This window comes from Oncorhynchus clarkii, chromosome 16 (genome assembly GCF_045791955.1).
Source record: "Oncorhynchus clarkii lewisi isolate Uvic-CL-2024 chromosome 16, UVic_Ocla_1.0, whole genome shotgun sequence".
NCBI lineage: Eukaryota > Metazoa > Chordata > Actinopteri > Salmoniformes > Salmonidae > Oncorhynchus > Oncorhynchus clarkii.
The window spans coordinates 40,766,222-40,790,135 of NC_092162.1; the positions used below are offsets into that span (position 1 = coordinate 40,766,222).

General features: G+C 42.0%; 1 protein-coding gene across 2 annotated transcripts; it reads left to right on the forward strand.

Moving 5' to 3' along the window:
• The first annotated feature begins 573 nt into the window (after nucleotides 1-573).
• On the forward strand, nucleotides 574-22,843 carry LOC139367610 (cAMP-dependent protein kinase inhibitor gamma-like). 2 transcript variants are annotated; one of them, XM_071105874.1, is made up of 4 exons: nucleotides 574-813; nucleotides 20,100-20,164; nucleotides 21,566-21,750; nucleotides 22,191-22,843. In XM_071105874.1, the coding sequence occupies exons 3-4, from the start codon at nucleotides 21,594-21,596 to the stop codon at nucleotides 22,271-22,273; spliced, it is 240 nt and encodes a 79-aa protein (XP_070961975.1). In that variant the 5' UTR covers nucleotides 574-813; nucleotides 20,100-20,164; nucleotides 21,566-21,593; the 3' UTR covers nucleotides 22,274-22,843. The 2 variants fall into 2 exon arrangements, with proteins under 2 accessions (XP_070961975.1, XP_070961976.1); XM_071105875.1 differs by lacking the exon at nucleotides 20,100-20,164 and having other exon boundaries at nucleotides 647-813.
• The last annotated feature ends 1,071 nt before the right edge of the window (nucleotides 22,844-23,914 follow it).

Here is a 23,914-nt window from a genome sequence, read left to right on the forward strand (position 1 = left end):
GTATTTTCTTCTACCAGATCTATTGTGTTAAATTCTCCTACATTCACATTTCCACAAACTTCAAAGTGTTTCGTTTCAAATGGTACCAAGAATATGCATATCCTTGCTTCAGGGCCTGAGCTACAGGCAGTTAGATTTGGGTATGTCATTTAGGTGAAAATTGAAAAAAGGAGGCTATAAAAAAAAGCTACTTTTGGTAAGATTTAGATATGTGCATACTGGCTATCCTTAGGCAACAACATTTTGAAGGGAAAAAAGTGGACAATTTACGTTGTTATTTGCGCCACTATAAGGGCAAAACGCCCCTGTCTATGGGGCAAAATGCCCCCTAAAGATTCGTGTGTTAAATCAATTTTAAATGTTTTATATGTTAAGGAAATATTTTAATCTGAGAGCAGCACTCCATTTATTTCGATCCTGTCAGTATTGACACATGGTCCAACAACGACCGTTTTCTCTGCCTACATCTTTCGGTCGTTGTAGGAAAGATCACTAAAAGCCTAAATTCCACCGATATCGGGAAACCGGGCCCAGAACAGAACACAATACAATAATACGCCTGAAACACAAGGCGGTGTTTGATTGGCTGTGGGGTGGCTAACTCCATTTTGGAAACAGCTGTTTGAGAAGTACCCTTCCCTCATTGTTTCCCTGAGGTTCCCAGAGAAACATCCCGCTTTCGGATACTTTTGTATCACTAATCCAGACCAACGTCCTTATAAGATTTACACTACGTGTTGCAGATGATCCCGGAAACTTAATTGGTGTTTGATCCGATTGTAACAAGTAGATAAGAAAGGCTTGCGAATCAAGGTTAGTAATGTGTATTTTGGTTACAGTATAACACGTTGTTGTGAAAATGATTGTAGCGGCACGACCTCGGCCGATGTGCTTTTAGACTAAGAGCAATTAGCCTACCATTCTTATGTTGATGCAGGCCGTGTGTTCGTCAAAGTGGCCAGCATTTGGGGATTTGAGGGACGTTTTATTTGTTTCTTTGCTCATTGGAGTTCCTGTCTATAGCGGCTATATTATCTGACCCGAAAGTACTGTCGTCTGGTGAAATAGATAGCCTATCAATGCCTATTATTCTCTCAGTATTCTGGGCGATTTATGTACTCGTCCAATATTTCAACATTCGATTCAGTTTTGCGTATTGCGCACCATAATCAGGTAAACACATAAATAAGTGCAGCTTTCAGCACCAATAAACTGATCCTGTACAATGACAGTTTCAAAAGAATGGGCGTTTTCACACTTGGCCCCTATCAGCCAATTTGTTTGAAGTCAGTGCAGTTCGAGTCATGTTTTGTGTGCAGTGTGAACATTCCAAAGGAACTTCGAAAAAAACGTGTGCTGTTTTGGGATATTGGTTAGCGACTGTCAAGGATGCACAGAAATTACGAAATATATGTGTCGTTTTGATACATTAATACATTCAGATTATTAGTTTGCTATATGTTAAGCGAGCTTCATAAACTGTTTATTCGATTGTGGGGTTTGAATAGTGTGAGAAGACGACAACATATTTGGTGAGAGTCACAAAATAGCGTACAAAATAAAGGTAATTGCTATCTGGGATTCCTGGGACCCCATTGAAGTTGACAGTTTAAATGGTTAAGGTAAAGGAACCTAGGAAGAAACTTAGAGGAACCAGGCTCTGAGGGGTGGCCAGTCCTCTTCTGGCTGTGCCGGGTGGAGATTTAGTACATGGGCATTACGGCCAGATTGTTCTTCAAGATGTTCAAACTTTCATACATGGCCAGCAGGGTCAAATAATAAGCGCCATCTATTAGCTTCCAAAATGTAAGTAGGTATATCTAGCTGTCCGATAACACGTTCTGACGGAATGGCCTGTCCTGCATTGAGTGAATGTTGGAAAAATATATTGGTTCCTTTCTAAACATAGTGAATGCAAAGGGGACTCAGACCACAAAATGGTGAAGTAAACTGGGAAAAGAGTTGAGTCCTCTTTCAAAGGCAAGGGCAGCATCGATGCAAAGAGAACAGAGTTTTTATTATTATTTTTGTTTACCCCAAGAGTTCACTTTAAAGAGGATTGCTATTGGTGTTTTCACATAGTCCTCTTTAAAATAACCATTCTCAACAAATACCCTCTGTTAAGATCATGATCATCACATTTGCATATGCAGTTTACAATTTGCCTTGACAGGGGGATTTCTTGTGAACAGGTACTGCTGTATCTGGTTATCTGTATGAACACATGATTCTCTTTTGGGTGTGTTGGTGTAAATGGAGATGTTGCCTATTGACCCAGTAGTAGATGAAGGGGGGCCCCAGTGGACCTGGGGTGTCTTAATTAGTGCGAATTTTAACCAAAAACAATCATTTCTTAGTGGACAAGTTCACTTCTCGTTTGGTTTCTAGTGGATACACCCTCTGCATGTTTCTGGTAGAAAAATATAGCCCTCTTGCGTTGGTCAATGTTCCCTCTTGGTCCTGTAGGGATGCCATGTGTATTAGCAGGGTTTTTGTTCCAAGGCCAGCAGCACAATCACTTGATAAACAAGACCATTAGCTGAATCAGATGATATGAACTTGGACAAAAGCCTGCACACACCTTTAAGACCAGGGGTGAAAAGCATGAGTCATTTTCTATCTTTCAGATTAAGTAAAGGCTTCATGGATCAACAATAATGCTAATGTACTGTAAGCCTGTACTGTGTATCTGCAGTAGCACCAGCAGAACCACTCTCTTCTTTCTTTTACAACTCCCACTTCAGCTAATGGATGTCATATCTGTGTGTATGTTGATAGCTGCCAAGGTAACAATAAGATTATTAGCCAGGAAAAATTCAGATTGAATCCACTGTAGAGTAGGCCTACTCTGGGCACATGTAAAGTACTGTGTGTGTGTTTTGTTGGGTTGTTGTGTATGGTTGTTTATCGTTTTGGGTGTGGTGGCCATCACTTTCTTCCCTCAGGAAGTACATTATTTTAGTCTCTGGTGTAAATCTGGTTACGTGGGCGATCCCACGCCAGGATAGGCTTATTTTTGGTGTCTCTGGTTGTTTTGGCAATTCTCACAGAGGAACCTAATTGGGAGGAAGGATGTGTTACGTACTTTTTACATTTGTGTCACATTGTTTGAGAAAATCATGATGAAAGTGGCCATTTTAGACCCTTTTAGAGCTATACATGCAAGACCCTATGATATGTGAACTGTACATGATACAGACAACATCTTGGTGTCATTATACTCCTTATCGTGTGCTCTCAAATATGGAGTATGTCCAGATTCTTAAATAACAATTTTCACATACATTTTTTCAACATTAAACATTCATATTACTATCGGAAAAGTACCTTTTTTAGACATATTGTTTGGAACAAAATACTCTTTAGACGTGTTACATTTCCATAGTGGGCTCTCAGGTACTATTAAAGATATTCTATGTATAAAATATGTCATACATCACCGGTCAAAAGTTTTAGAACACCTACTCATTCAAGGGTTTTTCTTTATTTTCACTATTTCCTACATTGTAGAATATTAGTGAAGACATCAAAACTATGAAACAACACATATGGAATCATGTCGTAACCAAAAAAGTGTTAAACAAATCTAAATATATTTGAGATTCTTCAAATAGCCACCCTTTGCCTTGATGACAGCTTTGCACACTTGGCATTCTCTCAACTAGCTTCACCTGGAATGCTTTTCCAACATTCTAGGAGTTCTCACATATGCTGAGCACTTCTTGGCTGCTTTTCCTTTCTACTTTGCGGTCCGACTCATCCCAAACTATCTCAATTTGGTTGGTCGGGGGATTGTGGAGGCCAGGTCATCTGATGCAGTACTCCATCACTCTCCTTCTTGGACAAATAGCCCTTACATAGCCTGGAGGTGTGTTGGGTCATTGTCCTGTTGAAAAACAAATGATAGTCCCACTAAGCCCAATCCAGTTGGGATGGCGTATTGCTGCAGAATGCTGTGGTGTGCCTTGAATTCAAAATAAATCACAGACAGAGTCACCAGCAAAGCACCCACACCGCGTCTCACAAAGACATGGTTGGCACCAAAAATCTTCAATTTGGACTCCAGAACAAAGGACAAATTTCAACCGGTCTAACGTCCATTGTTCTTGTTTCTTGGCCCAAGCAAGTCTCCTTCTTATTGGTGTCCTTTAGTAGTGGTTTCTTTGCAGCAATTCTACCGTGAACGCCTGACTCACACAGTCTCCTCTGAACAGTTGATGTTGAGATGTGTCTGTTACTTGAACTCTGAAGCATTTCTTTGGGCTGCAATTCCTGAGGCTGGTAACTCTAATGAACTTATTGTACGCAGCAGAGGTAACTCTGGGTCCTCCATTCCTCAAATCAAATCAAATCAAATTTTATTTGTCACATACACATGGTTAGCAGATGTTAATGTGAGTGTAGCGAAATGCTTGTGCTTCTAGTTCCGACAATGCAGTAATAACAAGTAATCTAACTAACAATTCCAAAACTACTGTCTTGTACACAGTGTAAGGGGATAAAGAATATGTACATAAGGATATATGAATGAGTGATGGTACAGAGCAGCATAGGCAAGATACAGTAGATGGTATCGAGTACAGTATGTACAAATGAGATGAGTATGTAAACAAAGTGGCATAGTTTAAAGTGGCTAGTGATACATGTATTACATAAGGATACAGTCGATGATATAGAGTACAGTATATACGTATGCATATGAGATGAATAATGTAGGGTAAGTAACATATAAGGTAGCATTGTTTAAAGTGGCTAGTGATATATTTACATCATTTCCCATCAATTCCCATTATTAAAGTGGCTGGAGTTGAGTCAGTGTCAGTGTGTTGGCAGCAGCCACTCAGTGTTAGTGGTGGCTGTTTAACAGTCTGATGGCCTTGAGATAGAAGCTGTTTTTCAGTCTCTCGGTCCCAGCTTTGATGCACCTGTACTGACCTCGCCTTCTGGATGATAGCGGGGTGAACAGGCAGTGGCTCGGGTGGTGATGTCCTTGATGATCTTTATGGCCTTCCTGTGACATCGGGTGGTGTAGGTGTCCTGGAGGGCAGGTAGTTTGCCCCCGGTGATGCGTTGTGCAGACCTCACTACCCTCTGGAGAGCCTTACGGTTGAGGGCGGTGCAGTTGCCATACCAGGCGGTGATACAGCCCGCCAGGATGCTCTCGATTGTGCATCTGTAGAAGTTTGTGAGTGCTTTTGGTGACAAGCCAAATTTCTTCAGCCTCCTGAGGTTGAAGAGGCGCTGCTGCGCCTTCTTCACGATGCTGTCTGTGTGAGTGGACCAATTCAGTTTGTCTGTGATGTGTATGCCGAGGAACTTAAAACTTGCTACCCTCTCCACTACTGTTCCATCAATGTGGATAGGGGGTGTTCCCTCTGCTGTTTCCTGAAGTCCACAATCATCTCCTTAGTTTTGTTGACGTTGAGTGTGAGGTTATTTTCCTGACACCACACTCCGAGGGCCCTCACCTCCTCCCTGTAGGCCGTCTCGTCGTTGTTGGTAATCAAGCCTACCACTGTTGTGTCGTCCGCAAATGGTGGGAACAGCATGTGGGAACAGCAGACTGGTATAGGGATTGATTGAATATGTCCGTAAACACACCGGCCAGCTGGTCTGCGCATGCTCTGAGGGCGCGGCTGGGGATGCCGTCTGGGCCTGCAGCCTTGCGAGGGTTAACACGTTTAAATGTCTTACTCACCTCGGCTGCAGTGAAGGAGAGACCGCATGTTTTCGTTGCAGGCCGTGTCAGTGGCACTGTATTGTCCTCAAAGCGGGCAAAAAAGTTATTTAGTCTGCCTGGGAGCAAGACATCCTGGTCCGTGACTGGGCTGGATTTCTTCCTGTAGTCCGTGATTGACTGTAGACCCTGCCACATGCCTCTTGTGTCTGAGCCGTTGAATTGAGATTCTACTTTGTCTCTGTACTGGCGCTTAGCTTGTTTGATAGCCTTGCGGAGGGAATAGCTGCACTGTTTGTATTCGGTCATGTTACCAGACACCTTGCCCTGATTAAAAGCAGTGGTTCGCGCTTTCAGTTTCACACGAATGCTGCCATCAATCCACGGTTTCTGGTTAGGGAATGTTTTAATCGTTGCTATGGGAACGACATCTTCAACGCACGTTCTAATGAACTCGCACACCGAATCAGCGTATTCGTCAATGTTGTTATCTGACGCAATACGAAACATCTCCCAGTCCACGTGATGGAAGCAGTCTTGGAGTGTGGAGTCAGCTTGGTCGGACCAGCGTTGGACAGACCTCAGCGTGGGAGCCTCTTGTTTTAGTTTCTGTCTGTAGGTAGGGATCAACAAAATGGAGTCGTGGGCAGCTTTTCCGAAAGCGGGGCGGGGCAGGGCCTTATATGCGTCGCGGAAGTTAGAGTAACAATGATCCAAGGTCTTTCCACCCCTGGTTGCGCAATCGATATGCTGATAAAATTTAGGGAGTCTTGTTTTCAGATTAGCCTTGTTAAAATCCCCAGCTACAATGAATGCAGCCTCCGGATAAATCGTTTCCAGTTTGCATAGAGTTAAATAAAGTTCGTTCAGAGCCATCGATGTGTCTGCTTGGGGGGGGATATATACGGCTGTGATTATAATCGAAGATAATTCTCTTGGTAGATAATGCGGTCTACATTTGATTGTGAGGAATTCTAAATCAGGTGAACAGAATGATTTGAGTTCCTGTATGTTTCTTTCATCACACCATGTCACGTTGGCCATGAGGCATACGCCCCCGCCCCTCTTCTTACCAGAAAGATGTTTGTTTCTGTCAGCGCGATGCGTGGAGAAACCCGTTGGCTGCACCGCTTCGGATAGAGTCTCTCCAGTGAGCCATGTTTCAGTGAAGCAAAGGACGTTACAGTCTCTGATGTCCCTCTGGAATGCTACCCTTGCTCGGATTTCATCAACCTTGTTGTCAAGAGACTGGACATATGCAAGAAGAATGCTAGGGAGTGGTGTACGGTGTGCCCGTCTCCGGAGTCTGACCAGAAGACCGCCTCGTTTCCCTCTCTTTCGGAGTCGTTTTTTTGGGTCGCTGCATAGGATCCACTCCGTTGTCCTGTTTGTAAGGCAGAACACAGGATCCGCGTCCGCGTCGCGAAAAACATATTCTTGGTCGTACTGATGGTGAGTTGACGCTGATCTTATATTCAGTAGTTCTTCTCGACTGTATGTAATGAAACCTAAGATGATCTGGGGTACTAATGTAAGAAATAACACGTAAAAAAACAAAAAACTGCATAGTTTCCTAGGAACGCGAAGCGAGGCGGCCATCTCTGTCGGCGCCGGAAATCGCTCTCCTGTGGCGATCCTCAGGAGCGCGATTGATGGTTTTTGCGACTGCACTTGAAGAAGCTTTCGAAGTTCTTAAAATGTTCCTTATTGACTGACCTTCATGTCTTAAAGTAATGATGGACTCTCGTTTCTCTTTGCTTATTTGATCTGTTCTTGCCATAATATGTACTTGGTCTTTTACCATATAGGGCTATCTTCTGTATACCCCCCTACCTTTGTCACAACTAGAGGTCGACTTCAAGCTTTCATAACAAATTGGAAATCTGTATTTTTGGACACCGATTTGGCAGATTATTATTTATTTATTTATTTTTTACACCTTTATTTAATCTTTATTTAACTAGGCAAGTCAGTTAAGAACACATTCTTATTTTCAATGGCGGCGGTGGGTTAACTGCCTTGTTCAGGGGCAGAACGACAGATTTTTACCTTGTCAGCTCGGGGATCCAATCTTGCAACCTTAGTTAACTAGTCCAACGCTTACAACCACCTGCCTCTCGTTGCACTCCATGAGGAGCCTGCCTGTTACGCGAATGCAGTAAGCCAAGGTAAGTTGTTAGCCAGCATTAAACTTATCTTATAAAAAACAATCAATCAATCAATCATAATCACTAGTTAACTACACATGGTTGATGATATTACTAGTTTATCTAGCGTATCCTGCGTTGCATATAATCGATCCGGTGCGTATTCTTGAAAAAGGACTGTCGTTGCTCCAATGTGTACCTAACCATAAACATCAATGCCTTTCTTAAAATCAATACACAAGTATATATTTTTAAACCTGCATATTTAGCTAAAAGAAATCCAGGTTAGCAGGCAATATTAACAAGGTGAAATTGTGTCACTTCTCTTGCGTTCATTTCATGCAGAGTCAGGGTATATGCAACAGTTTGGGCCGCCTAATTTGTCAGAATATTACGGAATTATGACATAACATTGAAGGTTGTGCAATGTAACAGGAATATTTAGACTTATGGATGCCACCCGTTAGATAAAATACGGAACGGTTCCGTATTTCACTGAAAGAATAAACGTCTTGTTTTCGAGATGATAGTTTCCGGATTTGACCATATTAATGACCTAAGGCTCGTATTTCTGTGTTATTATGTTATAATTAAGTCTATGATTTGATAGAGCAGTTTGACTGAGCGATGGTAGGCAGCAGCAGGCTCGTAAGCATTCATTCAAACAGCACTTTTGTGTGTTTTGCCAGCAGCTCTTTGCTGTGCTTCAAGCATTGCGCTGTTTATGACTTAAATTCTATCAACTCCCGAGATGAGGCTGGTGTAACCGATGTGAAATGGCTAGCTAGTTAGCGGGGTGCGCGCTAATAGCGTTTCAAACGTCACTTGCTCTGAGACTTGGAGTGGTTGTTCCCCTTGCTCTGCATGGGTAACGCTGCTTCAAGGGTGGCTGTTGTCGATGTGTTCCTGGTTCCAGCCCAGGTAGGAGCGAGGAGAGGGACGGAAGCTATACTGTTACACTGGCAATACTAAAGTGCCTATAAGAACATCCAATAGTCAAAGGTTAATGAAATACAAATGGTATAGAGAGAAATAGTCTTATTCCTATAATAACTACAACCTAAAAGTTTTTACCTGGGAATATTGACGACTCATGTTAAAAGGAACCACCAGCTTTCATATGCTCTCATGTTCTGAGCAAGGAACTGAAACGTTAGCTTTCTTACATGGCACATATTGCACTTTTACTTTCTTCTCCAACACTTTGTTTATGCATTATTTAAACAAAATTGAACATGTTTCATTATTTATTTGAGGCTAAACTTATTTTATTGATGTATTATGTTAAGTTCAAATAAGTGGTCATTCAGTATTGTTGTAATTGTCATTATTACAAATATAAAATAAATACAAATCGTCCGATTTAATCGGTATCAGCTTTTTTTGGTCCTCTAATAATCGGTATTGGCGTTGAAAAATCATAATCGGTCGACCTCTAGTCACAACACAACCGATTGGCTCAAACGCATTAAGAAGGAAATAAATTCCACAAATTAACTTTTAACAAGGCCGACCTGTTAATTGAAATGCATTCCAGAAAGACTACCTCATGAAGCTGGTTGAGAGAATACCAAGAGTGTGGAAAGCAGTCATCAAGGCAAAGGGTGGCTATTTGAAGAATCTCAAATATATTTTGATTTAACACTTTTTTCTTTTGGTTTCTACATGATTCCATATGTTATTTCATAGTTTTGATGTCTTCACTATTATTCTACAATGTAGGAAATAGTACAAATAAAGAAAAACCCTTGAATGAGTAGGTGTTCTAAAACTTTTGACTGGTAGTGTATGTCATTAACCAATCGCAGCCCTCCTTTTAGTAGTGTACATTCAGCAAATCACCAGCAGAGTTCTCTTTGAATCCATTTTCCCCATTCACTGTGTTGGTGGTGCTCATAATTTATTTGACCTTAAATTACTTGTGAGCCCTCTCTGAAAATGTGATGGACTTGTAGAGTATATGCTCTGTAGTTAGACCAGGCTGGAGGACATTTGGTTGTGTGTCAGTTTTTAGCTCCTTCACTTTCTCATGACCAAATGACTGGCAGGAAGATACATGTATTTTACTGCACAAAGACATCATAGATACGCGTACACACACACACCTCGTCTGTAGACCAGACTTAAGATTTGTCCGAATGTGCTTGTTTGCTGCTTCTTAAGTCTCTAACTTAATCGTGGCATTACTTTAGTTAAGTTGTGTAATATGAAAATCATGACTCATCGCTTTGTGTTTTCAAACCTTTTCAGGAAGTCTAGATGCTAATTGGTTTAGCAAAATAACTACGTAGGCTTAGTCATTAAGAACATGTAAAGGGTTGGTTAGTTAGTTCTAAGTGGGTATGATTGAGGCCCTCTTAGAATAATGCTAATGATTGACTTTAAAAAATCATTAACATGACTGGGTAACCTGAGTAAATAACTAGCAACTAAGATTACATTTCTCAATAATCTTCATGTACTACATTAGTAGTTATTATAGTGAAGAGCTGGTTTGATTACTTCTAACAAACCATAATGATTACCCAAGTTTGCTGTTTTTCAAGGCTTGCTGCTTACGTGGAATGTTGTGCCTTCACTTCCACCCTCCTCATTCTGTACAAAGCAAAATCGAATCACTGGACATCCACATCCTGGTAGATTTGTTGGAGAGGACAAGGCTGCGGCTGCGGCTGCGAGACCTGGTGCAGCTGTGGATATGTTTTAGCCCTGGTAAGTGATTGAGATGTGTGGTTGGGGAGGACCTTTACTGAAACAGGTGTTGAAAAAAGCTGCAACCTACTAGTTGTTTTGTGTAGATACCAGTTCAGTCGCTATACACATACATGCATAACAGGGTATTTTCCAGTATGATCCAATAACAGATTGCCTTATTTGGCCACAACCACAATAATAAACATGCATTCTTTCCTCTCCCCTCTTGTTTATTTAAGAAGTAAAGCATGGTGGTCCTGTTCAGTCCCATCCTCTTTTTACTTTTAAGTCTGACGGGGTGGTTTGGAGAAGCCAGTCCATAAACAACTCTAGCAGAGTTGTATGTTAAATATGGGAGCAGAAATATACTTAGTCTGTCACCATGATCCCTTTCTACCACCGTGATAGTGAACAGAGCTAAAGAGACGTCTAAATATTCCCACTCTCTTGACTCTTTCTCAGAGTTATCTGCTTGTCTCGTCTTTGCAATGTCGCCTGTGTTCGGTTTCCCCCCCAAAAAACATCTTAAGGCTAACATGCTGACCAGACCGTGTGCGCCATCGCGCGCAATTTGATTTTGTCCACCCACACCGGACGTGATCAGGACATACGGGTTGAAATATCAAAACAAACTCTGAACCAATTATATTAATTTGGGGACGGGTCGAAAAGCATTAAGCATGTATGGCAATTTAGCTAGCTAGCTTGCTGTCGCTAGCTCATTTGTCCTGGGATATAAACATTGGGTTGTTATTTTACCTAAAATGCACAAGGTCCTCTACTCCGACAATTCATCCACAGATAAAACGGCTTCCAGTCGTCTCTCCTTCCTTCAGGCTTCTTCATATTTTGGACTTTATATGGCGGTTGGCCACCAACTTTCGGTGCGTTACCACAACCGACTGGAGTGTGGACCTCAGGTTTTTTTTAACCTTTATTTAACTAGGCAAGTCAGTTAAGAATAATTTCTTATTTACAATGACGGCCTACACCGGCCAAACCCGAATGACGTGGGGCCAATTGTGCGCCGCCCTATTGGACTCCCAATCACGGCCTGTTATGATACAGCCTGGATTCAAACCAGGGTGTCTGTAGTGAAGTCTCTAGCACTAAGATGCAGTGCCTTAGACTGCTGTGCCACTCGGAAACCTCAGTTCATCTTTCAATTACCCACGTGTGTATGTGCTACTAACAACCAATGAGGAGATGGGAGAGGCTGGACTTCCAGCGCGTTGAGCGTCACAAATGGAAGCAAATTCTATTTTAGTGCCTGGCCATGCAGACGCTCGTGAGCAGTGTGGGTGCAATGATTAAATAATATGTATGTGTGCATTTTATTTTGCAACGCGAGTGGTGTGGTCAGCATGTAAGTTGACCGTTAGAACCTTTCGTAGGAGCATCATTAAATCTCAGAGCTGTTTCCCAAAATCATCGGTATTAAAGGGAAATGTCAAAGTGTTTCAAATTCATCTCCAGCATCACCCCGACATCAACATATGTGAAAATGGAGCGTTCCTATGTTTTGTAGTAAAAAAGATAGACGATAAGAGTTTCCAATGACATCGGTGTGCATCCTGTAATTTTAACCAATTATGAGTAGGTATCGCCTGTTAATTGCATACTAATTGCACTACAAAACATAGATGTGCCATTTTCACATGCAGTATGTTGATATTCAGGTAGTGCTGGAAATTATGAATATGAAGTTGACCATTTTTTAAATTTCCCTTTATCGTTTCACTTGAAAATACTCGTAATCTTACGCCTGCCTCAGGCCACTCATAGAACAGCTGTGCGTCATTAGATGCTTATTTGCCCCCCCCCCCCCCCCCCGCATCACTTCATACACAGAAGATCTCTGCTAAACATAGAATCACATTTAGCCTTCTCTCTGTGACCTCTAACTTTAGAACGAAGTTGTCTACAAACACACAGTTGCCAATGTCTTTGCAATTTATACAAACAAGCGGCATTTAAAGAGAAGCTTCAAATGAAATCCGATATGACTGCATTAAAATAAACGGTATTGGCCTTTTTCAACATATTGAAATATATTTCATGTTCAATCACTATTTTGCTACTTGTAGGCTACTGTCTGTAATTTGTCTCCTATATTTTTCATGATGTGTGTAGCCTAACGTGCGCAATGATGTGCCAAATCGGGGATTTTGTGCATTTTTATTGAGTAAGCATTAGAATAAGCCACCTCAATATTTGCAGCCGAAGGTGGCAATATCTCTCTAGGAGCTGATCCGTCATTAGTAAGTTTTGAATAGAGAAAGCTGATCAGAGAGCAGCACTCCCTTTTCTTTCTGTCCTATCAGTAAGGTAACTTGGGGAAAACTGTCCCCCTTTAAGGGAAATGTCTGTTTTCTGACAGAAAAAAAATTGCACATGTCACTATTAATATAGTTTGACATTGTTTTTGTCCAAATCATCCTAAAATATCTGTTGATTGTGTAACTCAATGTTACTTAGATGATTTGGACATGATTTGGAAAATGCTAATATAGGTACCATTTGACTTGTGTTGATTGCCCTGGGGGCATTTTGCCCCACTGAACAATGTATGTATATATATATATATATATATATATATATATATATATATATATATATATATATATATATATATATAGATTACATTTTTTTCTCTGACCATGTGGATTATTTATCTTTAAGCTCCCATACTGATATATAAATAAAGATAAATAATCCACATGGTCAGAATTTTTTTTATATATATAAAAATGTTTATGGATCTAATTTATTAGATTATATATATCCACCTATGACAAAATATTTTATAAATGTACCTCAAAATCGTTTTGTTTGAGTGACTTAAAAAGTTGAGATGAGACATTTTTAGTTGAACAAGACTAGTGAAAAATAATTGGTAACAAAGTGGTTTCTGCTGTTGAAGGGAAGATGCGTCATTAAAACACTCCTAAATTGTTGTCGTGGAAACCCGGGCTCTGCTTGACACCTATACATGTGCATTCAGCTTAAAGTAACAAACGGGGATTATTGGTAAATGTTTGTAAAAAAAAAAAAAACATGTCATACTCAACTTTACTCGTGCACAAGTTCAGCATTGTTAGGTAGGCCATATCATATTTTATTTGGCGGAAACAGATCTGTGTTTGTTTAGCTGGCTTAGAAAGATAGCACAATGACATTTACTCTAAAGAAAAGCAGCACAAATTGTACTTTCTGTCACGGTTGTTTTAGGAACATTTCTTCAGGAGAACTTCAGAGCTTTTTTCTATTTCATTTCAGAAACATTATCTTCTCCAGTGAGTTTCTGATCGCATCCAAAATGGCACACTCAAAATGGCACACTATTTCCCATATAGTGCACTACTTTTGACCAGAGCCGTATGTGGAATAGATTGCCATTTCAGAAGCACCCCTGTGCCTCACCATATGGGTATCCTGACTCGTTAGCTTTTTCCTATAAACTCATTCTGCACCAGAAAAGAGGAGAGTGTAAGTGTTTGTGCCTTTGCTTATCCAACCAGTCTGTCTCAAAAGGACATAACATTTTTTTGAATCCCCATTAAACATTTTGATTTACGATGGTAAATCGATGGTGATTTAGCAGCATGGGGGGGAGACCAGTTCCGATATGTATGCGGCTTTTCTATGACGTCCAGAGATGAGTGAGTTCTTTGGACTGTTAACATCAGCAGTTTTCCTCTAAAGCTGTTAACACCTGCTTCTGACTCAGCCTCAGCTGTGATTTGTGGCTGTCCTCCACACGCACACACGGACTGGGGAAGCCCCTTGCTGTGTAGGTCTGGCAGGCCATGTTGCTACAGTACACTTATAGAGCTCGCCAGCTTGTAGTCCTAAAAAAACTGAAGTAAATTAGTATTTTCTACCTCTGGTTCGTTGGCTATTCCTGTGGGGGAAGTTAATGGGGAAAATAATAGTGTTTTGGGACATACGCCGAAAATAAGGTCTGAGGTTAACACAGGCTTAGAAGATCTTGTATGTTTCGTTCTATGAGATATCAGTCAGTTAACATGAACTTTTTATGAATTATGAAGCCTTTATGTGCTCAAGCTATTTACTAATTAGTCGCTAACGGCCAGAGATATGGAACTACAACATTAGTCGCGTAATTTTTCACGTTACAACGCGGACCACACAAACTAGTCTACGCTACACTAGTCTGACAAAAAGCTAGTTAGTTTAGTTAGCTTTCTGCTTACCAGCTTGAACGAAAACGCAAGGATAGTATGTTGATTTACTCCAGGCTGCAACCATATCTCTTCAGGGGGAAGGTGCTCGTTTTATCGCTTCCTGAACGATGTTGTCCAGACGAGACATTGGGTCCGTCTGATAAGGCAAGCGACGCCTGTTAGCTAGACGTGAAAGGCATGCAACCAGAATTATAGTTTTATTGTTTAAATGTTAGCACATCGTTAGCGTTTTAGTTGTTTAGCTGACGTTAGCCGATAAAGATTATTTTATAGAACAAAACGTATAAGATCTCCTAAGCCTGTGTTTACCACAGGCTTTATTTTAGTCATTTAACCAAAACATCCATTAATTTCCCCATAGGCTTTGGACACTGAGCCAGGGTGGAGTTAGCCTCGGTTAGTGCCTACAAAAATACGCCATTACTGTTGCTCTCTGATCTGACGTGTCTGGCTGACAGGGTGGAGAAGGGTTATAGGGTAATCTACACACGTATCCCTCTAATGTATTCTGGAGAAGAGAATAGAAAACCTTATTTAATTGTACAGCTCCTTTCTCCTCTCTATTTCCACTCATGGATGACATTCATTCACCAGAGGCACTATACACTTTCTGCTTTTGTGCTGCTTTGCCCTCAAGATGGAAGTCACTTTATTCCATTGTGATCATGTGGTGTGGTTGCATTGTGAGAAGACCAACCATTATGTATCTCCACGGGCCCTACATTGTTATAATGCATTAAGCCCGTGGTCCACAGGCACTGATATTGACCTAGCTTTCGGTAGCCTGTAACACACGGAACTAGGCCAACATAGAGAACAGAGTGGCCTACTGTAAAGAATGTATTCTACCTGTATTGTGAGACTATTTTATTCTTGTTCATGACCTTATCTTTGCCTTCTGGTTTTTGGCATCAAGGAGGATTCTGAAATGCCTTGAAGAACCTATGAAGCAAGATTAATATTAAACTTTGTGTTAGTTTGACGTCCTCAGCATCTTTGGCCTACTAGGATTTTAAAAGATTCAAAAGGCTGTTTAGATGTTAATTAATGTATGAGTTTCCATGTCAGGCCTGCCATTGGTGTGTTACAGTAGATGATGTTGATTTTTATTCAGTGGGCCTGGGAGCAGCAAGTTTTTCAGGGAAGCTGTGTTAGTTCATTAGGCGCCTTGAGAATATGTGGAAGTTATGAAGGACTTCCTGAGATGTGAGTCATGTGAGGGACGACGGGTGAAGCCCCAGTGATGTCATCCTCCAGCTGAAGGTCCTAAAGCAGAATGGTTGTGTTGTTTGAAACAGTCCCTTTGAAACAGTAAATTACCAGCTGAACTTGTCCAATAAGATCAAAGATTTTGTTTACTGTTGCAAAATGTTTTGCTACAGCGTGCGCTACTGAACACGAACCAGGCTGCCCACTAGGACTCCACATCCTCTGGGTCTCCTTGTCACTGTTACTCCCTCAGAGCACTGCTGAGCTCACCCCACCACTTATTGCCAACACACAATGATCCAAATGATCGTTCAAGAAATGCTAATTGGATATTGCCAATCAACATGGTTTCTTCAGCATCAAAAGAGGGAGAAAACAGATTGCATTAAGTAGTGTATTATCCCTTAATGATAGGCTAGATCTGTAGCTATGGGAACGATTTGGCTAGATTTACATAGGGATTTACATAGTGCACCACAGGGAGCGATGAGGGCAACTGCAGTTGTGAGGTTCTGAAAAAGCCCTTAGTTACTCTTCTAAATTAAACTTGGCAAAGATGTTGGAGCCTAAGCCTCCCTGTGTCAGTCAGGGAATTTGTTACTTCACAAATGCAAACTGCTGCAAGTTCTCCCTCAACTCACACCAGGCTATCTTTCTGATTGAACTTTTATACTTCTCACTACTACCAGGGGAAATTAAGTACTCGCACCAAAGTCCGGCGGTCTCATAAAAAGAGGAAGGATATACAGAGCAAATACTCGCCACCAGTTTTCAATAGACACTGTTTTATTGATTTTATTTATTTAAGAAACGGAAGCGCTGTGTAGAACAACAATGCTAACCCTGTTGCTGGAGGAAATACAACTTCTCAGTGTTGTGGAATGGGCTGGTAGTCAACACAGGCAGGCAGTAGCTGCTGACAGAATGAGAACGGCCAGCACCCAGACTCCCAGTGTCTCGGTGAAGCCCTGGCTCCGAGGAGGGGAAGGAGAGAGCCTCGATGGACTGCTGTCTTCTTTACACACACTAAGTTTGGAGTTCTAAAACTGGAGTTTGTGGTGCAGTGGTTAAGGGCGCTGTACTGCAGCGCCAGCTGTGCCACCAGAGACTCTGGGTTCGCGCCCAGGCTCTGTCGTAACCGGCCGCGACCGGGAGGTCCGTGGGGCGAGGCACAATTGGCCTAACGTCGTCCGGGTTAGGTAGGGATATCCTTGTCTCATCACACACCAGCGACTCCTGTGGGGGCCGGGCGCAGTGCGCGCTAACCAAGGTTGCCGGGTGCACAGTGGCTTCCGGGTTGGATGCGCGCTGTGTTACGAAGCAGTGCGGCTTGGTTGGGTTGTGTATTGGAGGACACCTTCGTCCCGAGCCCGTATTTTTTTTTTCCAGATTATTTTTGGTAAATTGTAGAACTTTATCTTTTTCTGTCTGAAAATTCTGAATGAATGTGGTTTGATTATAAAGGCTTTTTGGTGTTTGGCTGGACTTGGCATTCCTGTTTTAACAGGAATATTAGGGAAGTTGAGTGTCCTACTCAGCCTGTTGCACATGGTTTCCTATGGTTTCTCATCCCAATATCAGCAAAGCATACCCTTTGTTCTGCTATTTAAAAGGGAAGGGCTCTTGTTTTGATCATTGTTATAGTCTAGCTAACATGTTTAGCCTATATTAATTACACCTTAATTTTTTTTTCTCCTTTACTCCTGTTTTAAATATAATGAACAGATCCCCAAAGCAACCAGGCAGGAGCTAAGAATAGTCACAGAAGATTAGCTTGTTGCTATGAGAGAGTTGGATTAAGTCATGTGTAGCCTAGGCCTTCTCCCCTCTACTCAATAAATGCAGTGAAATAGTTGACAGACTTCAAATTGGGCAGGAGACTGCCCTAATGGGGTTTAGAAGACAGCGAGGCGGCTTTTCTTTGTGCAGGTTATTGCAGGTAATGTAGAGTTTATTACAGTGATCAGGCTTAAAAGGCTCCGGTGTGATTGGACCAGCATCTCTCCCTAATGGCCAGTGAAAGCACTATGGTCATTCTGCTGACTCATATCCATTCGGTTCCCTGGCTGATCTCACAGGCTACAATAACATCTGCTAAATATGTGTATGTGACCAATACAATTTATTTTAATTTGTTGATGATTATTGGTGCATGTGTGTGGTGGTGGTCCTATTACATAATGTTGTCTTGTCGGTGATGTTCATATACTGTAAACAAAGCCCTTTATTCAATCAAGAGCCTTCTCTCGCTCCAGCCTGGTTTCAAAGACGTAGCATAGTAAGCGTAAACCCAGGACACTCAGACTGTATGTTACGTTTGGTAAGGGAAAGGGGAGTACCTAGTCAGTTGTACAACTGAATGCCTTCAACTGAAATGTGTCTTGCATTTAACCGAACCCCTTTGAATCAGAGAGGTGCAGGGGGCTGTCTTGATCGACATCCACGGCGCCCGGGGAACAGTGGGTTAACTGCTTTTCTCAGGTGCAGAATGACAGATTTTGGCCTTGTCAGCTCGGGGATTCGACTAAGGTTACTTAAGGCCCAAAACGGTTGGTTGGCCGTATAACGCCAACATCTAGCAACCCAAACATTGCGTGTTCAAATCTCATCACAAACAACTTTAGCATTTTGTCTAATTAGCAACTTTGCAACAACTTCATCTTACTTTTTTAGTTATGTCGCAACTACTTAGCGTGTTAGCTAACTCTTCCCGTAACCTTAACCCTTTTACCTAACTCCAAATCTTAACCCCTAACCCAGCTAATGTTCGCCACCTAGCTAACAGCTTTAGCCACAACAAATTGGAATTCGTAACGTTTAGCAAGTTTTGTAACATATTGTACAAATTGCAATTCGTAACAAATACCATTAGAAATGAACATCCACAAATTAATATATGCCATGCAAAATGTAACATATACCAATTAGTCTCTCGGCTTTACGTTTACTATGTTACATCTACCCCTGATTCCAGGTTGCTCTCTCCCCCTCTCTCACAAATTCAACTAGTGATGTATTGTAAATGGAGCCAATGAAAGCTCCGCCTCTTGTTCCGAGAATCATAGCTTCCTCAGAGATTCACAGAACATTGTAAACACACATTAGTGTCTTGCAGTAGAGCGAGCACTGAGCTAAACTAACAGATCACACTGACTGTACTGCACTCTACAGTAGTCGTTTCCCGTAGAGAGTTAAGGTGTTTTGTCTGGGCTGAAAGCACACATTTGACCTCTGGTAATGTTAAAAGCTGCAGCTGGGTACAGTTTCCTCTCCTCCCCTGCTCTACCCTTTCAGGACATAAAGCGAGCCCTTTAGGCTAATGTATTGAGTTACCATTGTGACTTTTAAACTGTGGCACTGGGAAAACAAACTGTTAAGCCATAGACTACAGTAAAAGTGAAGTGGCGAACTGAGGTAGAACTTGGTTACAGTAACAAACTGCTTGCCTCAAGCAGACAGTGCCATGCATTTTAATAACACGTCTATGTATACTCTATGTAGATTATGCACACACACACACACACACACACACACACACACACAGTAGTTTCAATGAGATGCTGCAGCCTTCTTAAGCCTCCACAGCAGCGTTGGAACGGAGCAGAGTAAACGTGCTAAAGGGCAGAACATCAGAACATCCCTCCATGGAAACCAGCTTGTTAATGATCGTGTGTGTGTGAGGCTGAAAAGCAGCATGTGTGGGTAAGTCCTCATGAGACCACAAAAATGGCAATTAGATAAAGGTCCCAAATGCTGTTGTGAGGCAGACAACAACGGAACATCTTTCACAGAGAAAGTGCTGCATTAGCAAGTTTTCTAATGTTGATCTAAGGTACATTTTAAACACAATTTCTGTCTGCAGAGAAAATAGATTAGAGGACGTATTTAGTTTTATTTTTGGATGTTTTTTGTGAGAAGCATGGTCATGGTACTAGCTGATGGGTGGATGATGAGTGCTCTGGATCAGCCCAGGGAAGCCCTACACTCAGTGACATTTCCTGGGGTGCTGTCCTCTCCTGGAGGGGAGGACGGATAAAACCTTTCAGACCATGACAATTTGACTAATAAGGTCACCGGTCCACCCATCAGAGTGTTGACTTGAATGCAAATGTCTGTTCTAGTAATCTAATTCTATGCGGCTCTCTCTCTCTCTCTCCCCTGCAGCTCATTCCTCTTTTTTTCAAGCAGCACAGACACAGCTGCCCTTGCCCCATACCGACGGACACTGGGTAATTATAATATTTATAATATCTGTAGAGAGGAAGCCGTTCTGAATGAGTTCCTCTGAGTGATACTAAAGGAATGTGAGTGGAGTGTTTGACAACCACCCGACCCAGGGTTACTGTGTCACTGCTAAAATGGAAGGAGAGAAGGCTGTTGCTGCCAACTTAGTTTTTCTCCAGGAATTCTTCAGGGTTCAATGTTTTGTTGAATCCGTTGACACGTTGTTGTTGTTTTTTGGCAGGCAAAGTTGCTTATTTGTGGCGACCTGACCTTGACTATCAAACTATGTAGAACTTTGTTATGCTCGAGATTGACATTCAGCTCTCTTATCAACTCTTTGTAATGCTGTTTTGAGTGCCACTACGAGGCTCTTGACCATAGGCCAACCATGGCTGATTCTTAATGGTGGTTGGAGGAGGAGGAGGGAAGTGTGGGAGTAGGAAAGGTCCACTCGTCCGGCTGCCTGTAATTGTCCGACACACCGGGCCAACAAATTCATAGCTTGGCATCCACATTTATTTTGCTACATGTCACAGTTGTTTCAAACAATGGTGAGTGCAGCTCATAGATTCAGTCTCCATCTCTTTTCCAGAGGAAAGGCCCTTACTTCGAAAAGTAGATGATTGTCTTTTCTTTCTGGAGCAGCTTATTTTCTCCTCCACCCTCCTTTTCTCCTAGGAACCACCAGTACAGTGTTGTAGTCCCTGGCAGGATCCATGACCCAATTTAATATGGGCTAAGAAGAAAAAGACCGAGCAGGGAGGAATCGATAGCTAATGTGAGCTGAGCTCAATACGCTCCTTACTTGAACTCATTATTTTCTTCTTTTTTTCTCTCCCCCGGCCGACCTCCGCCCTTTTTGAATGGCTTTATAAGCACAGTCAGACACTTTGGTTCATATTGATCACTTCTTGTGTTTTTACTTCAATAAAAGCTCCTTATTTCCTATAAAGAGGAACTTCCTGCAAGCTTGCATTGTTTGTGTGAGTAGTTTTTAGACGGCCGAAGTGAGTGATGGGCTTGAAGGTTTGAGTCCCAGATCAGCGCTCCTGTTTTTTGGTTTTTGTAATTAGGTTGGTGAGTTAACACTGACACCAGCTCCATTAGCCCCTGTGCAGAAATACAAATGGCAATAATGAACTCCTTCACTGTTGCTACAGAATGGCACAGACCTGTATGGCTCAACATTGACAGAGTCATACCCCTCAGACTAGTGTGTCAACCAGAACCAAACAGTTTATTTTCCGTTTTTACACCGTTCCAGCTGCTATGGTGGATGCATAACCAGGCTACTACCGTGTTTGGCACGGTAGTAGGACTTTGAAAAGCCCAAGTGTGTATTGATGTCCTTTGCATCATCTGTGTTCTCTCTCTCATTCCCACTTTCTCCATCCCTCTCTCTGCAGGTGTAATGAGCTTTCTGGTCATGGACAGATGATGGATGTGGAGACAACAACGTCGTACTCTGACTTCATCAATTGTGATCGTACAGGCCGCAGGAACGCAGTACCTGACATCCAGGGACAGGGGGCAGCAGCCAGCACCAGTGAATTAACCAAAGGCATGGAAGGGATGGACCTGAAGGCTGCAGGTGAGCAGCCAGTATATGCTATATAACCAGGAGGTGTCTTTATGGTTTATGATTTTATTAGGATCCCCGTTAGCCGACGCCAATGGCGACAGCTAGTCTTCCTGGGGTCCAACATATAATGAAAAATACATTAGACAAAAATACTTTACAATTGACATACCTGTAAAACATGAACATAGATATTAGACTTATAGGGTGCATTCGGAAAGTATTCAGACCTCGTCCCCTTTTCCACATTTTGTTACGTTACAGCCTTATTCTAAAATTGCAATACCCCATAATGACAAAAAGTGTTTTAGAATTTTTTGCACATTTTTTTAAATTTTTTTAAACGATACCTTATTTGCTGTTCACTTGCGCCATATGAAACAGTTTATGTGGAAAAATATCCTTTGTGGTTGCTGTGTTTTTTAATGGACCATGTTTCCTCTGTCTTTCAGAAGGAGAGACTGGTGCATCACCAGCCCCTGAGGGTGAAGGGTCAACCAGCCAAGAGGCCCAGGGAGTCAAGGGCCCATCGTAAACCACCTCACAGGAGAGGAGAGAGGGACACAGACAGGAAGGGACAGCAGGAGACACGGAGAGAGGGGAATCTACTGGTTGTCCTGCCTGCCTGAATCCTACTCCTCAACAGCAATGACATAATCTCTCACTGTGTAGCTCTGATGGAGCTTTGCTGGTCCAGTTGCATGATACTTCCTCTCCTTTATCAATTGGCATTGTGGGAAATGGAGTTGACAGAACTTGACAGTTGACAAGTAGGACTACATCTGATCCTGGCCTATAGTTGCTGCTGGAATACAGTGGTAAAGGAAATGTTCTCATATCACTATGAGAAAGCACAGAACTTTGGACCTAACTCCCATCAAGAAGAAGAGCTATACAGAATCTATAATCATTTGTTACTCCTTTTGTTATGTGTACGTTTGTGGCCCAGTTAAACATGTTTCTTAGTTTACCCTTTCTTTTACAAGAACACATGAAGTTGCAATTACAATGTACTGTAATGGAGGTCATATTTATTTCAAATGGTTCTCTGATATCTTTGTAATTGGAATTTCTTTGTGCAATAAAATGTGTAAGTGCTAGGCTATATGGAATTGTTTTAACAAAAAAAAATGTAATTTGTCTTTACTGCTATTAGCCCATACAAACTCATTGAATTACAGATTCACTACAAGGAACAACAGAACAAACTTCCTTTAGATTTTTTTGGGGGGGGACTGAAGTGCCTATCCTATATCTGAGAGAGATGAAATATATATTTTAAAATATAATTTTTACATTGTATTTAACCCCTTATTTTGGGCACTAAACAGTCTCCATATATACTTCCATTCATTTTTTTCAACTGGTACTTAGGGACCTTCAGACAAGTCTTGTGTGCATCCTAGAACAAAACAACCGACATGTTCGTGAGAGTCTCACCTTTTCACAGAGGGGTCATATTGGTGTGTAGCCCAAACAGTTCGGACGCTACAGACAGAAGTTGGCAGATCAGCTGTACTGAATTCAGACGAGTCCCAAGACGCTTGTGGGGGTCGTAGAGCAAAACGGAGAACCCCATCTTGTTCATGAGTCTCATCTTTCCATAGAAGGGTCATAATAGTTTTGCAGCTCTGTCACCTTTCACCCCAGATGCAGAAGTGTGACATCGGCGGATGCGGTGGATTGAGAGACATCCAATGCAAAAAAAAAACTGATGTACTACATGACCAAAAGTATGTGGACACCTACTCCTCGAACATCTGGCCCCCCCCCATTTGCCGCTATAACAGTCTCCACTCTTCTGGGGAGGCTTTCCACTAGATGTTGGAAAATTGCTGCGAGGACTTGCTTCCACTCAGCCATGAGCATTAGTGAGGTTGGGCGGCAAGCTTTACACCACTGCAGCCGACGTTTGGCATTGCGCATGAGGATCTTAGGCTTGGGTGCGGCTGCTCGGCCATGGAAACCCATTTCATGGAGCTCCCAACGAAAAGTTATTGTGTTGACATTGCTTCCAGCGGCAGTTTGGAACTCCGTAGTAAGTGTTGCAATCTGAGGACAGAAGATTTTTGACACGCTAAGCAATTCAGCACTCGGAGGTTCCGATCTGTGAGCTTGTGTGGGGTACCACTTCAGGCTGTTGTTGCTCCTAGATGTTTCCTCTTCACAACAACAG